Below are 15,965 nucleotides of genomic sequence, written 5' to 3' on the forward strand. Positions count from 1 at the left end.
TTTAACTATTTTATTTTAAAATATTTTCACATTATTTTTAAAATGCAAAATTACAAATCATTAAATTTCGTTCATGGTTTGGGATATTAAATGTAATTAAGTTTAGAAAAGTGACTACTGGCATACTGTTCTGGCTAATTTTTATATTTATTAATGGAATGGAGGGACTTGTAATTTATGACCCTGAACAGGATGTGAATAGCAAGTTAAATGATTTTGGTTGTACTTTGCATAAGACAGTCTCAGAAGTAGATCTGATAGATTACTGACAGTGGTGTCATGCACACTATTGGAAGAAAATACAGCTAAGCATGATTGCAACTGTGTCCATTTCCCTGTGCTTGCTTGTAGAGGTTGGGTTTGGGGGTTTTTTTGAGGAAAAGAAGTTGATGTGACTTATGAGAAATAGTTTTAGGAATATCAAGTTATGGTACTTACTAATATTCTTCTAACAACAGGTATACTTCATTGCATTTCTTAAAAACATTTAAGTTCATGTTTTAACTCACGGGTTTTAAGTGTTAAAGAGATATGATTAACTTAACTGTGCTTCATGGATGGGTAAAATTTCCTGTGTTCTTACACAATATTTTGTTGAAAAATCCAGCTAATAGCTGTCACCTCGACTTTCTTTAAAGGTCCTCGCCTATACTGAAGGCCTCCATGGAAAATGGATGTTCAGCGAGATTCGGGCTGTCTTTTCAAGACGTTATCTTCTCCAGAACACAGCTTTGGAAGTGTTTATGGCAAACAGAAGTAGGTCGTAGTTATATTTGTTGCATAAAGTTGTGCTAATTATTTATTATCTTAGAATTTAAACTCTGTGCTTCCTTCGATAAAGTGCTTAGATCTGTTCAATAATGCTTATTCTTGCATATATTCAGTGCAAATTGTGTTAAAATCAATCACATAGATCAATCTCACTGCTTTCTCTGCAGCAGGGAGATTTATTTGCAAAACCACATCATTGCAATTGGTAAATTCTTCAGATGTTTGATAGGAAATTTGCTTTTACTACTGTCGCACCCCTCTTCTCAGTTTCCATATTTATTTTAGTGAAAAATATAAAGGGATAATTCCTTTTCTAATTATAAACTGAGTTAAAGTAAAAAAGTACCAAATAATAAATAAATAGATCCACTCAGTTTTCTGTATGTGCTACTATGAATGGTTGGTGGGTGGTGAGTGGCTGGTGAGGTGTGTCAGTGGTCTTTTGCCCTGAGGAGCTTTGATGTAAGTTTTGATTTCAACCGGGGAGGGAATTAAACAATTCCTTGGCCCCATGTGTTTTAATGCACCAGTTAGAAGACCAAATGCTGTGCCAACTACTGGACAACTTCTCAGCCTGATAAGAGGCTATATGGGTTAATAGTAAGCTGTGGTTCCTCTGAAATAAATGACACTCAGATCTTCTGCAAAATGGGAGAGTTAACGCCAAAACGTTAACCAGCTAACTATACACAGTTATGAAGTACAGCAGGAATTTCTGTTGTACCTTGGATCCCCAGGAGGATAACAGTGGAACTGACTTCTCTCCCCAAACAGAAATCAGAGCATTTGAAAAATATATGCAGATGGAGAAACAGACATTCTGCAAATGTTTTACTATACCATATTTTCTTTTCTTCATTTAGCTTCTGTTATGTTTAATTTTCCTGACCAAGCAACAGTGAAAAAAGTTGTGTACAGCTTACCACGTGTTGGAGTAGGAACCAGCTATGGTTTGCCACAAGCCAGGTAATTTAATTAAAATAATTAGTATATTTTGTGTTTATTATTTTATAAAGTTGATGTTTTTTGAATGTCAATCCTAGAACATTATTCCTGCCATGAAACTCTAGATTTTCTCCTTCTTAAGGTTACTTTGATAAACTTTACTTGCTATATGGCCTATTAGTATGGGATAGAAGTAAAATTTTTTTAAATTAGATTATTAGATTATTTGTTTTTCCAATTACAGGAAATAAGTACCTTCCAGTGAAAAAAAACATACACCTTATCTCTTCAAAGTCTGGTTTCCAGTCAGATTTTATAAATTTATAGGTAAATGTTCATCCTTGCTTTGATTGTTATGCAGGATGTGGAACTAAACTTGACTAGGTTTTGTGTTTGCTGAATGTAAATTAATTTTTTCTGTATGAATGTGTGTGTATTTTACTTAACTGCTTATCAGCATGGTGGCTATTTTGCAACTTCCAAATTGCTTCTATACATTAGTAATGCATTATTCTTCTTCTGTTTCCAAAATTAAGAAGGAGAGATATTTTAGAAAGACCAACTAAGGTTCAGTCTTAGAGATTTTCAACATCAATATCAAATCAGCCTATGACCAGAAATAAGGCTGGAAATTTTGAAATCCTATATTATAAATGTATTTCTATTTCAGTGATATGTAAGATGATCTTCATGTGTACTTCACTTAGTCGGAGGGGGAAAATTTCCCACCTGACCTTTTTTTTTATTTGCTTTTTTGTTGTTTAGGGGTTTTTTGTTTAGAAATATCTGTTCAGACCCAAAATTGTTTTTGAGGGTGTATCAGCAGAAATGTGGTGAAAAAATTTTTAGGTTCAGGATTAACTTCTGGTCAAAGTGAAACAAGAATAAATAAATATAAAGGAGAGAAGAAGCAGCAGGAAATTCACAAAATATCATGCTTTGGGTTCAGACATCCATTTGGCTTGATTTGGTCAAAAGCCAGTGACTTACTCATCAGTGTAATGTCTGAGGTGTATCTTTCTCTTTCTTGAAGTCATTTCCTACAAACTAAGACTTCACATTGTCCTTGTTTTATCCCACTGCAAAATGTGGAAATACTTTGAAGTGTCAAAGCATTTTTAGAACTGGAGAACTATTTCATTCCCAGCTGAACATCATTCCCTGTCATGAGCTGGAGAGTCTCATGATACCTAAGGCTTGATCTCCTGAATGTGCTGAAGCTTTTAGGCAAACTGCCAGATTTCTCAAGTTTTCATTGAGATCAAGGAGAATTTGGGGCATTTATTTGGAAAGCGCATCTTGTTAATATTTGCATTGCTCTTCCATATACTCAAGCTAAAGGAATTGCTGTCTCTATGTGGAAAGTAATAGTGTTCTTTTCTGAAACAGAAATGGCCACATGTTCTAGCACAAACAAAATGCAAATTTCTCAATCAGAATTTCTTATCTACAGTGACATTTTTTACTTTTGAAATTCATATCCTTTGTGCATTATTCAGTGAATAATTGTCTGGAAAAGTTTGTTGATATATAATTATTTAGAAAAGTTTCAGCTTCAATATAATATGCAGTTATTTCCATACCTTTTTGATTAAAGTTCAATTTGAATCGAAAATGGGCTTGCTAGCCTTCAGAATAGATCTGGCATATGGCAGTGAAGTTGTTTTTCTTTCTTTGTTTTTGTGTGTAATCATGGTATGATTTATGCACAATAAAGACCCTGTAATCATGGTTTTTTTCTTTTTTTTTTTTCCCTGTCTACATACCACTATTATCTTCACTAGGATTGCAGTGGAATAATTGGGAGGAAATCTGGCTCTATAACTGCTCTGTAGTTAATCTAATCCTTTGTTGATGTTAGAATATAGTTTCCCTTCCTATGAATATGTTGGCTCTGGCATGCTAATTTTTAAAATTATGCTTGTTTGTATAACTAAGAGAGGGAGAAATTTTGCTGAGTAATCAAAAGGAGCTACTATGCTAAAATGCCTTTTTTATCACCAATTTTCCAGCTTAGGCTGTACTTTATGTCAACAAAAGCAGACCTTTCTGGTTGTTTTGCTTAATTTCTTTAGTTTTATTTATGTAAGTAATATTTCCTCTCTGATATTACTCTGATAAACACGTCATTTAAAGTTAAATACAGTACCATAAAGACTTGTATTAGTGATGAAAAGATTCTGAAGAAGTAAATTACTTTTAATGTAGTACAATTGACTTCAAGTGCAGTTCAGTTTTCCTTGTGAAATCCTGCAATTAACAAAGATGCAGTAGATGAAGTAGAAGGAAATAGCAATGTTTATGCACTAATGGCACAAAGTATTGGAAGCAGGTGAACCAGTATGTCTTCCTGAAACCTTACAGACCTGCTGTTCTGAGCAAGTCTCCACTTTGCCACTTTTCTACCTTTTCCAGCAGCCTGTCTAATGCTTTGATTCAACAAAGTATTCAAGCCTGTGCCTAATGTTACAAAGAAGTAATTACATCCTTAAAGTCAGTCACATGTTGAAGGATTCAGTCTGATTTGGTAATCAAATTAGTCTGTCTTTGATAAATGCATTTTAAGTGTTCCTGAAACACATTGCACTGATTGTAGTTTCCTTATGAATTTGACAAATGTTACAGCTGGGCAGACAGTGCTGTGCCTTTTAACTTACTTCTGCAGGTCCATGTGATTCTACATAGGTAGGGTAGTATCCACATTTTTACCATGCTGTTATCAGACTACTTTTGAGGGTTTTAACACCTCAGGTGTAATTTACTGATGCCTTTTTTTTTAAGGATAACACCAAGTTTAGAAACCAACTGTGAGCTGCCTGATGGTTTTGTAAGTGTACAGAGATCAAAGAATTTGTAAAAGATACAGTATCTTCCTTCACCACTAAACTTATGCTGGCACCTTCACTGAAATTCTGTGAGCTGTTAATGCATTAGAGAAAACCATAGCTCCAGTTATTAAAGCTAAGAAATTCAAATTATGAACTTTTTGCTGCAAAAACTGTGTTTTGAGAGTTACCATAACTATATTCAATATCAGCTTACTAAATTAAAAGTGACTGTGAAAAGAGTTGTGTCATACTCCACATATGGAATATATAACATCCCTTCCCTCAACAAAATGGCATGAAATGTTTTCTAAACACATTTAAACGTATAAAACTTGAAAAATTGAATCATTCCGTTGTACTTCAGAGTCTTCTGCAGTTTCCATTTTGAGTAGATGTTTCATGGTTCTCTAGAAGCAAAGGAAGCACATTCATTTCTGCGAAATAGTTTGATCAAAGTTGGGTGGATTTAGCAAAACAGAAAACAGTGGGTCTTCCTGTGTTAGCTGAAACAAGCAGTCATGGAACCAATTTATTGTGCATAATTTTTTCCAGTCTTTGCTGAAATAACTGTGAATCTTTCAAACACCTTAGGTATGGAGTAAATAAGGAAGTTTTTTGGTATATTTTGATTTTCTGTAGAGTGTGCTCAAATCAGGTATTCAAATGTGAAGTCCAGCACTTGACAGTTTATAGATTTTTGAGACTCCCTAGAAGACTGTGAATAAAGTCTAAAAGCAGCTACTAAGCTGTACTGATGCATAAATATTTTGTCACGGGTGGAACACAAAGTTGGTGACAGAAATGCTTTGTAAATTTAATGATCTCCTTAGTATTTTTATTTTCTGTGTTGACTAATTTGTGTGTAGTGTTAGCCAAAATTTTCTGGGAACAATATGTCTTTGAGAGTTCCACTGTAAAACTAATTGTTAATCTATAAAATGCAATATAAAATATGATTACATTCCAATATTTCTTTAGATACTTGTTTCATAAGAAGTGTAATAGAAATAACTTTAAAACATTTTGTATTGCCTCCTGTGTAGTAGTAAAGTGTATTTACCTTTGGCATCCTAGAGTGTACTGTAAAATAAGGCTAGTCAATGTGGCAAGACCCTATGTCCTGCTATTTGGGTGAATACACTTGCATGGTCATTTCTGTATGCCCTATTTGTAACCTGAAGTATGGCAGACACTGACAACCTGCCCACTTGCAATTTAGACACAAAATTGTGCCTGTACACGCCAATCGCATACCAATACTCATAATTTCTCTGGAAGTAGAGTTTAGTGCATATATAGAAGTATGTACATGTATCTTTAGAAGTAGATGGTTCACATTTTTGTAAACACTGCCCAATTTGACAATTTGCATATAACTTTAAGAAAATACTGAGCATTCAGAGTCTAGAAAAAGTACAATTAGTGTGCTTAGTGTGCAACTAAAAGCTGAAGCATTGTGTCCCTATTTACTCTTGACAAGCTATAGAAGTACTACTAGATATATTCTTTAAATTCAACAAATTCAGACTACACATTGGAAACCCTCTTTGTTGTTGTTATTTTTAAGAGGTATAAACATTTTCCTTATTTTGATACACTTATAAGATCTAAATTTCTGTAAAAAAATGTATCTGAGGATATTTTCTCCTTCCAAAGATTTTCCTTGTCTTTTTTTTCAGGCAAGAACTATTCTCTCTAGAAATGAGTTGAGAGCAATGAGCGTGTTTCTACTTTTTGCAGATTGTTTTCTTTAATACATTAGTCTAGACTGACTCTAGTCCCCTATATTTTACCAACCAGGGACAGAATATACAATGGATAATTTAGAACTTGGTGTATGGTATTTGGTTATTGTGATGTTGACAAATTGAATGCAGAAGAGCTTAAGTTTTCTGCTTTTCTTTTCCTTGGCATGTAGTTTGATTCTCTCTCCCTTATCCAGTCATGAAAGTTTTAGAAAATGTGTGGAAATTATCGTAAAAGCTTCTGCTCCTCTTTCTAATTTGAATTAAATACAATTCAGAAGTCATTATGGAGAGATAGATGAACAGGTGAGCAGATAACTGAGTAAGCCCTGTTTCTTTCAGAAACCAGGCTATAAATAGAAGTCTTGAAGCTTACTAGGATATAGGAAAGGATCATGGGAAGAGGTGCACAAATTGTGTAATAAATATCTTCAACCCATGTGATGGAAATATATGGCACTTTAATCTATCACTCACTCACCTTAATGAACTTATCTCAATATATACCTTTGAAACAGGAAATTGGTATTCCTCTTTTCTTCCTGCTAGACAAGCCAGGCACCAGGAGGTCTGCAGTTCTTTTACTCCCGGTCTTTTAACCAGATTCAGAATAAAATAAAACACAACATATTATTCTGATTTATTACAATGCTGTAGTAGTGGTAAAATAAAATATAGTTCTTAATTTTATCCATTTCTCAAATAAGGTAATAGTATCTTCTTGACATAAAAAAGCCTCTGAGAGAATCTGAAATTAATCACACTAATTATGTTGCCCTACATCGTAACATTTAAGATGACTCTTAAAAAAATAATTCTTTAAATGTATTTCCTAGGAGAATCTCTCTGGCCACACCCCGACAGCTTTATAAATCCTCCAACATGACTCAGCGCTGGCAGAGACGGGAGATATCTAACTTTGAATACTTGATGTTCCTCAATACTATAGCAGGTAAGGCTTCTGACGATTTAATCCTTCATAATGCGTTTGTTTGTCAAAGTCTTAAGCACCGTGACTCGATAGAATACATTTATCCCTCTAGAATTCAGCTGCAGCTTTGTGATAGATTCGGAAACACACACATTAAATTTTATCAGAAAATGCACAACCTATCACTGAGACTTTAGATTCATGTGTTGCTGTGGAGGCTGTTCCTTGCTCCCCTTCTGCCATTTCCTCTGCTGACAGTTTTGTCTGAAGCTTTATTAGAGTCAACAAACCATTGCCAGAGAGTGTCTGGAAATAATAATGGGAAAATGTAATTTCACTACTTCATCATTCTCTGCAACAGCAACTAGACAGCAGAATAACAACAGTATTCTGCCTAGTACAGATGTCACCTGGATTGTGATATGATTAGATTACAGCATCTTTTCTCATTTAGTTCTTTGAGCTGAAGTATAATATCAGATTAGGTATTTAAAATGAGAAATAACTGCCGTAGACATCCATTTGTTATTGGCAAAAGAAGAGCTTTTCTGGCAATTGTCATTAATTAAACATTCACAATGATATTATTCCTTTCACCTTTCCCTTTTCTATGTATTCTCTCCTATGGTAATTTTAAATGTAAAAATGTTTTTTAGACCATATACAAAAATTTCCAGGAGGTTGTCTACTACTAGGATTCCTGCCTGTAGCACACATGCTGCTTATAAACCTGCCCGTGGAGAGCCTTCCTCAGACATTTCACTTCAGTGAGCTTTAATTTGAAACCCAAATTAAATTCCACCAGGCATCACTTTGTACTCTAGTGTTACAACTCTCATCTTTACTTGGTCCTGACTTTTATGCTCAAGGTTATCCTCAGGCCAGATATAAGATACATGTCAGTGTGAAACCTAAAAGTAGCACTCGTTACACTGACTAGTCTGAGGACAGTCACTGCATTCTGCCCAGTAGGGCAGTGGCAGAATTCAGGAGCTGTCAAATTCGCTTGCTTTGAACCTTAAGGCTTTTGCTGCTGTGCATGGTAGTCATCTTCCATATATCCAGTCTTATAGATATTAATAAATGTGTCATCAAATTATCCCGATGTGGTACAGAAGTGCTACTACTGAACAGTTGGAAATCTGAGGGCATGTTTACCTTATGCAGTGAAGCAAAAAGCGGAGTCCCTGAAACTACTGGACATCTGGGTTAGAAAGTCCATATGGTGAAGTCCAATGAAGGCTCACCAGCTTGGTTCCCAAGCATTATAGCTACAGTTCCGCAGTTCTCTGCTGGAGGAAGGAGCCTTGCTGAGCGTTTATTGCCTCTGGCACAGTGCCATGAGAATGCTGCTATCCTGATTCTGGACACTGGCCTGTCTCCAGCTGCTTCATGGCTCTTTAACATCAGCTACCCTTCTGGTGATGAGGAAGTACAGGCAGAGCCTTGCAAGCTCTCTTACTGCCTCACCCAGACTTGGAGGATTTTTCTGGAGAGCTAGGAAGGTAGCCTAGGTCCTCTCAGTCCTTGTCCAATACAATAACGACAGAAAAGTCCTTTGCTTGTAATTTCCTTTTTATGTATTCATTTCTTCTGTAAGCAGTGAGACTAACTCTCTTTAAATGGGAGTACACAAGAGCTGAGCCAATTTTTTTATAAATTATTTTTCATTTTTAATCAGTTTAAAATTTCAAGGTCATTTACTTTTAGGTACATCACCAAAGCATCCAAACCTAGAAGACACCATTATGTCTGAAGTCAATTAGGAATTCCAGTGACACACTAAAGTATTCATCAGTAAACAAAATTCAGCCTGGAGAGATTCCTTCAGAGTATCTCAGAGGTCTCAAAAGAAATGTTTTTTGACCTTTTGTTTAATACTAATACTGCTGGGCATGTTTTGTAGCCAAACACTTTGGGTGGTTGTACAAGACAAGTTTCTCTTAAGTCATCTGGTAGCATTCATCTGCCTTACAACAGGATGACTTGACATTACCATTCTAGGTACCACCTGCTATGGCCGAAGTTTGAAGGATTACTGACTATTTGTTATTTTTGGTGTATATTCATGAGTTTGTGTTGTATTTGGAAAAGTAGATTGGTCACTACCTTTGGAGTATCTCTCTCTGACTCAAAGCGTTTAATTTCTAGCAAATTTATGTGTATTAGTCTTATACTGGTAAATCTCATAGATTCATATAATCTAGATCAATCTAGTTTTCTATTCTAATGAAGTCTGTACTTCATCTAGGTAGCTGACTTCCAAAAACTCGTTAAGAACTTGGGGGCATTGCAAAGAATCTCATCATAAAGCTCCTGGCAAACCAGAAACCCACCCACAATGGAGTGCACCTGAGCTCCAAGTCCAATCATAGGGAAGAAAGCTTCAAAACCTAAATATGTGTTAGACAGCCTAAAAGTTCTCACATCCCCAAGCTGATTGCTCCACTATTGCGTGGCATGGTACTGCCACAGACTGAGATCTGGGAAACTGCAGGCAGCCTGAATGACACTGCTGCTTTTACAGCTGTGCCTGTATTTTCTGTAAGTCTTCTGTTGAAAAGCATTCCTCAGAAATATTCCCTTTACAAGAAATGGATGTTTTCTAATGAAGCACTAGAAAAACTAATAACTCTATCATAAATACAGTACTGGAAGCAAAGTACCTCTAGTACTTGTTGCCCTAGTTTTGATAAGAGTTATATACACTGTTTTGATAACTATCCATGTACATCTATATTAAACAGGCACAAATTCTTAAATGCACTGTACACAGGACCCTCGTCAGTCAGAAGAAAATACAGAAATTTCTATTTTGTATGCAAAGATAGAATACAGAATATGCTTGTGACCTCCTTTCCTAAGTGAAGACGTGTATTTTCTTTTTTTTCTTCTTGGAAATCCAATTTCCAAATACATTTTTAATTATTCTCTTTTGTAATGAGATTCCATAAGAAATATTTTCTTAAAAATTGCAACTTCTTTGCCAGTAATTGTTCATGTAGGCAGTGATGACCTAGTTTCGGAATATAACTGTTTATTTAAGCAGCATCTTATTCTCTAACAATATTATTGTTCTTAGCTATTGAGAAATATATGCATCAAATTTTTTTTATTCATGTCACCATTTAACTCCTACTGACTTATTCAGCATATCTGAGCTGTAGCTTAGTCAGAAATATGGAGGTTTGACACTTCAAAAAAATGTGGATTATCTGTTGGTAAGTAGATGATAAGTAAGGTCACTTCACTGTTTTTCCTTCTCATCTTAGTAGATGTCCATTAACAACGTGGTTTAGTGCATCTTTTGCTAATTCTTTGTAGTTTCCTTTTTTTTTTTTTTTACAATGGTGTTTATTTAATATTTAGTTCTTACAAAACAGTATGAAAGCACTCCCATTTTCTTGTGGTCCTTTTCTGAAATTACTCAAGAAGCAGTAGCCTTGGAAGAGAGACGTTCAGAACTAAGGATTCTGACACCAGCTCATTTCTTTTGTTTGTGGCATCATGCAGATGGGTCCTTTCCCACAAGAAGTCTTTTGCCTGCTTGTTAATACTGTTAATTACATAGACTGGTTGGACTCTGAACAACAGAACCACTGAAATAAATATATGAATCTCTTCTTAAATCTCTGCCTGTTTTGCTGGTATGTTTATCCTGACAAGAATGGCTCCTGCCTATCCTATATGTTGTTCATGTTTGAAATACCAAAGTGTCCCTTTGGAAAAAATCCATCTTCCTATGACTTTTGTTTTAATCTTTACATCAGCATCTGAAATGTTTCCACACTTCATTTTTAGTTTAACTGTTTCTGCTGTGATCTGTAGTCACGACTTAATAACTGTCTACTTCAGCTCTCAAAGATCTCTCTTTCTAGTTTATTTCCTATCCAAGAATATATGACTGTTTTCACTTGCGTTGGTTGGCCTGATGTCTCATTGCAATTTCAGTTCAAAATCGCTCTCCATCTTCAAAATTCTATAAAGTCTTGTTTCAACCTGTTTCTCTGGCCTTCTAGTTTCAATCTTCTCACCTCCCTATTCTGTTTCCAGGCTCTTCACCTCTTTCTTGCCCTCTTTTCTGGCTCAAGCATATTTCATCATGTTTACAGCTCAGGGTTTTCGTCCCAGAGGTAAACACTGCACTCTGCTGCTTATCAATCAGCCTCAGTGTTACCCCTGGTTTTTGTCCTGGTTGTGTAGACAAGCCTTCCTGGCCACCTTCCCCCTCCTCCTTTGTATTTCTTTCTCAGGGATCCTTTTGCTTTGAAGACTTGGAAGCAGCTATGATTATGCTAATTGTCCTTTCTGCATGGGACCAGCATATGTGTCAACTGAACCCTCTGGGTGATATAGGAAACAAGTAATTGTTACTATTCTCAGTTACAAGGTTATTGAAAAGATTATTTATTGAAAAGAGCACTTAGAAGTAGTCCCACCACGGCAAAAGGGATCAAGAATAGTGGGAACAAGAAGTCGTTTTGTAATATGGTTGCAGTGCTCACTCTTTTAGTTAGAAGTCTAGTTTTCAAGTCTATTTCTCAGTATTTAACTGATTCCTGCTGAGTTTTTCTTTTCAAATTGTAATATATTAAATATGTGATAGCATTTGTATTTATTTGAATTTTAAGTCTTTTAAATCCTTTATGCCACAGCTTTTAAAAGAAATGGAGAATAATTACATCCTTAATTCTTGTGAGCAATTTCTTGTAGTGGGAAGAGTATTATTTTTAAAGGTTTGTGGAAAAAAAATGACATCTTCAGTTAGGTAATAAATTTCTTCCCCGTCCCCCCTTTTTTTTCGCCTGTTTAGCTTTTTCCACTTTTTTACTCTGTGATGTACAAGCCCTCACTGGTTAATTATGTATATATTTAGCTACTGCATGTGTTGGGCTTATTATTGTCATCTAATTAGATGTAACTTGAACTACTTGCTTCTAGAAAAATCATTAAAAATTCTTTCCTAATGACCTAGAGATGACAAAATGTCTGTAAAGTGTGAAGAAGCAGACAAGCACAGGAACATCGCTCTTAAAGAGTGTTAATCCAGATGCTGCAATCATCTAATTAAACAATATTTTGCTGTCATTAACATTTTCACCAAGGAATTGCAGTTATAATTTCTTTGTCAGCTGTCTCTAGCTCGCTTTACCTTCAAAACTGAAGTGCCATATAAAAACATTAAATTGGATGGTTTAATTAAAAACTTTTGTGTTTTTTTTTTTTTATGAAGAAACATAAGATCTCATTTACTATGCCTCATTTTTATTGTTCAAATAGATTAGTGTCACAGGCTTGCGATATTTAATATTCAGCCTTTAATATTAATCTCTGTAAACCTACTTGAGGGAAATCTGAAGCTTCTGAAAAGGTATAGAGCCTACTGATAGTGGTACAGGTTTTATGTTTTATATTTATTTAGCTAAAGAAAGAGCCAAATAGTTCTTGCTGGAAGAACCAGACAATTGATGAGATGGCTAAGTATATTCATCTGCTGACTTTATTCTGAAAATCATTAGTTGTGAAGCCAGAATTGATCAAGACAGCATTCCTAATAAAGTGAAACCACTGATATTTATGCATGTTTAGAACTATGGACTTGTAATCCCATTATAGGCCTAGATCACTGTCCTCCACTCAGATAAGTATAGATGTATGGTCTTAACTTACCATGTAGGTTTGGTTGTCCTCTCACAATTTAATTTATAGTTCATGTTCTTGAGTCCATTTTATTTGTTGATATTAAGAAAAAAATTGTTGTATTAATAAAAATAAATCATTAACTTTTTTATTAAACAAATTAATAGCTATTCTTAGTAGTTAATCTCTTCATAAATAAAACATGTTTTATAAATATTGAAGTAGGAGAGAAGAAAATATTTTGTTTATTTTTTCACAAGACTATGCTTATATTTATCAAATACATAATCACAAAGGCTCTGTTGTTTGCCACTTATCCTACCTAAGCTGAGAGATAAACCGCTTCAAATTGTTTCTCATTGTGGGGTAAAAAAATGCACACAGGAGTTACTGCAGTGTTCTGACATGGAACTAATGTCACATGATACTTTCTTCATGTGTCTATACTATAAGTAATCACTCAACAAAGAAGAGCTCACAGCGGCTAGGCTCAGGATTGCTTTTTTTCTTGACTTATTCACAGATTTATGATTTTCCCATATGGAATGGGAACAAAAAGTCAAAATCTTTTGGTTGAATATTGAAATTAAATTGATATGAAGTAAATGAAATAAGTATCAAAACTAAATGAAATCACAATATGAAAAAATCTTGGTTTTGAAATTAAAATTAATTTTGGATAACCCTACATTTCCTTTCAAAATTTTGCAAAAGGATGTTCTCACCTTTTCAAATGTTTCTATAAAGTGGTTACAGTTGAAGATCTTTGCTACTCTGAACTCTTTTCCGTTGAAGTTTTGATTCTGAAGAATCTTTATTTTTGCTTATGCTTTGTAATAAACTACAGTCATCTCAGTCATTCTTTTCCTAGATCTCGAATTTCTTTTAGTCTGCTGTCTACATAAACACAAATGTCTTTCTATTGTGGAAGCTTTTGCACACTCCTCTGTTAATTAAGGATTCTGATGATGAGAAAAACTCTTATTGTATGAAGCTATAGTTTTATAGAGGCCATATTTTATAGAACTCTAACTTTGATAATCTCAAGAAACTTTACAAGACATTTGTAATTAAACTCTTGCCAAAGAGGAAAATAATATTCCGACTTGATGTATGTGGAAAATGAGGCAGAGTTGTCTTTCTTCAAGACATATAGAGCGCTCTCCCTAGAATCTAAAAGAATTAATATTCTACCAGAGAATACCTTTCCTTTTCCACCGTTATATGGATAAAATCTGGTATATTTCTTGATTTAGTTCTTTGATACATTCTTGTTCTGTCTAAGAGTCATTTTGAATTCATTCATTCATTCATTGTTATTAAAGGAGTGGTTTTGTTTCTATCCATCTTTGTGTGTGTAGTGCACAGTGCTGGCACTGCATTTATATCAAAGTCGTATTTGCAACTCATTGTTTTTTATATTCTTGTGAACATTTATGTGTTCAAAGTGTAAAAATGAGGACACACAGTTATTAACAATATGCACTTTTCCTGTATTCAGTGAAACTATGTACAAAATAGAAACATGCTTTTTGTTCAGCAACTTCTATTGAAAAAATGAGGGGTTTGTAGAGCAGTGAAAGTTTCACATTTCATTAAAGCAGAAATGATTTTTGTGGAGAATTGCAACTGCAACTCAGAACAAGGAAGCCTGTGTTTTCATGTGCTGGGTTTTGCACCCCAGGAATCTGTCCAGAATCTGCAAGGAAGCAGTTAGTAAAACAGGGCTGTAAATCTGCTGCAGGACTGGGAATTGTTAACCTGGATTATTTCAGTCTGCTAATTATATTACATAAACAGACACACACACACACACACACACACACACATACGCATATATATATTTATGACCGGATTTTGCTTCTAAAGACTCATGTTGCATATTGTGTGGTTCTCACCATTTTCATAGGGTGGATGGTTCTGTACTGAACCAACCAAATGAAATGAGAAATTTCATTTGTCTTATCAGTAAAATGTTAGAGTCTACTAAATACCAGAGAGCGCAGAAATAGCTACCTTTCCCAACACATTTTTCTTAGTGACAAATTCATATTTTTCAGTTTATTGCAGTTGCAGGTTGTTCTTTGAAATGGTATCTAAAGGTGGTTTTTGCACATTTGAGCTGCTGGGATGATAGCAAGGCTTCTTTCATGATTGAAAAGAGTGGCCTGGGACAGTCAGCTCTGTCTTTTAGGGAGGAGAAATGTTTTTTATTTTCAAAGTGATCACAAAATGGTGTTAAAGCAAACATGGCTTTCACCACTTTGATTCCACAGTTGCAGTGGAATCTCACCACTTCTTCAGTGAAGAAGAACCACAGGGAATAATGGGTTAATATGGACTATCTGGGATAGACCTAGATTTGCAAACCTCAAATTTAGTCCCTTGCTGTTTGGAGTCTCATTTAATCTTTGCCAGCTCTGATACTGCATAAAGTTGCTAGGAAAATAATATTCTAGTTCTTTTAAATTTCTACAGTCATGCTATAAAAATATCTTAATGGAAATATAAAAAGAAAACGTTTATTGGCATATGGTGTGTTTTAGCTGATCTTGAAAGACACTGTGCTCTTTATATTATGTTGATTTCTGTGTTGACTTCTGATTCAACATAAGTACATCTAAATGGCTGCTTTTGTCTGGAAGATTTATACCTGATTCTGTCAAGTGGTGGAAACTGGGAACATGTGATGCAACAAATGTAACCACTAGATTGTTTTCCAGCTGGAGAAGTGGACGCTGTTTCCTAATTCTTAAAACTTTCTTTTTAATAGGACGAACATACAATGATCTGAACCAATACCCTGTATTTCCTTGGGTTTTAACAAACTATGAATCAGAAGAGTTAGACCTGACCCTTCCAGGCAACTTCAGAGATCTTTCAAAGGTATGCTTCAATTTTGTCAAAGAACAGTCAGCCAGTCCTTTTAGGAAGAGATTTTGTTTTATGTTTATAGTCTGGTTGCGTAAGGTCTTAAACTCATAAAAGTCTGAAATGGACCTTTCCATTTTAGAATGATTTTGTAGTGAATCTCTGCATTATGGTACTTCCATGTCCCTGACTTTACTGGTTCCAAATGCAGGTACTCCTCCGTACCTTCTGATT

General features: G+C 34.9%; 1 protein-coding gene across 11 annotated transcripts in view; it reads left to right on the plus strand.

The window, feature by feature from the left end:
• NBEA (neurobeachin) overlaps positions 1-15,965 on the plus strand; it is a 473,951-nt gene that overhangs the window by 368,997 nt on the left and 88,989 nt on the right. For all 11 annotated transcript variants that reach the window (XM_064645536.1, XM_064645533.1, XM_064645538.1 and 8 more), the window contains 4 exons: positions 639-756; positions 1,635-1,737; positions 7,126-7,241; positions 15,634-15,746. In XM_064645536.1, the coding sequence (XP_064501606.1) occupies positions 639-756; positions 1,635-1,737; positions 7,126-7,241; positions 15,634-15,746 (450 nt within the window). The remainder of the gene's footprint in view (positions 1-638; positions 757-1,634; positions 1,738-7,125; positions 7,242-15,633; positions 15,747-15,965) is intronic.

Source organism: Pseudopipra pipra, chromosome 2, assembly GCF_036250125.1.
Source record: "Pseudopipra pipra isolate bDixPip1 chromosome 2, bDixPip1.hap1, whole genome shotgun sequence".
NCBI classification, from domain to species: domain Eukaryota; kingdom Metazoa; phylum Chordata; class Aves; order Passeriformes; family Pipridae; genus Pseudopipra; species Pseudopipra pipra.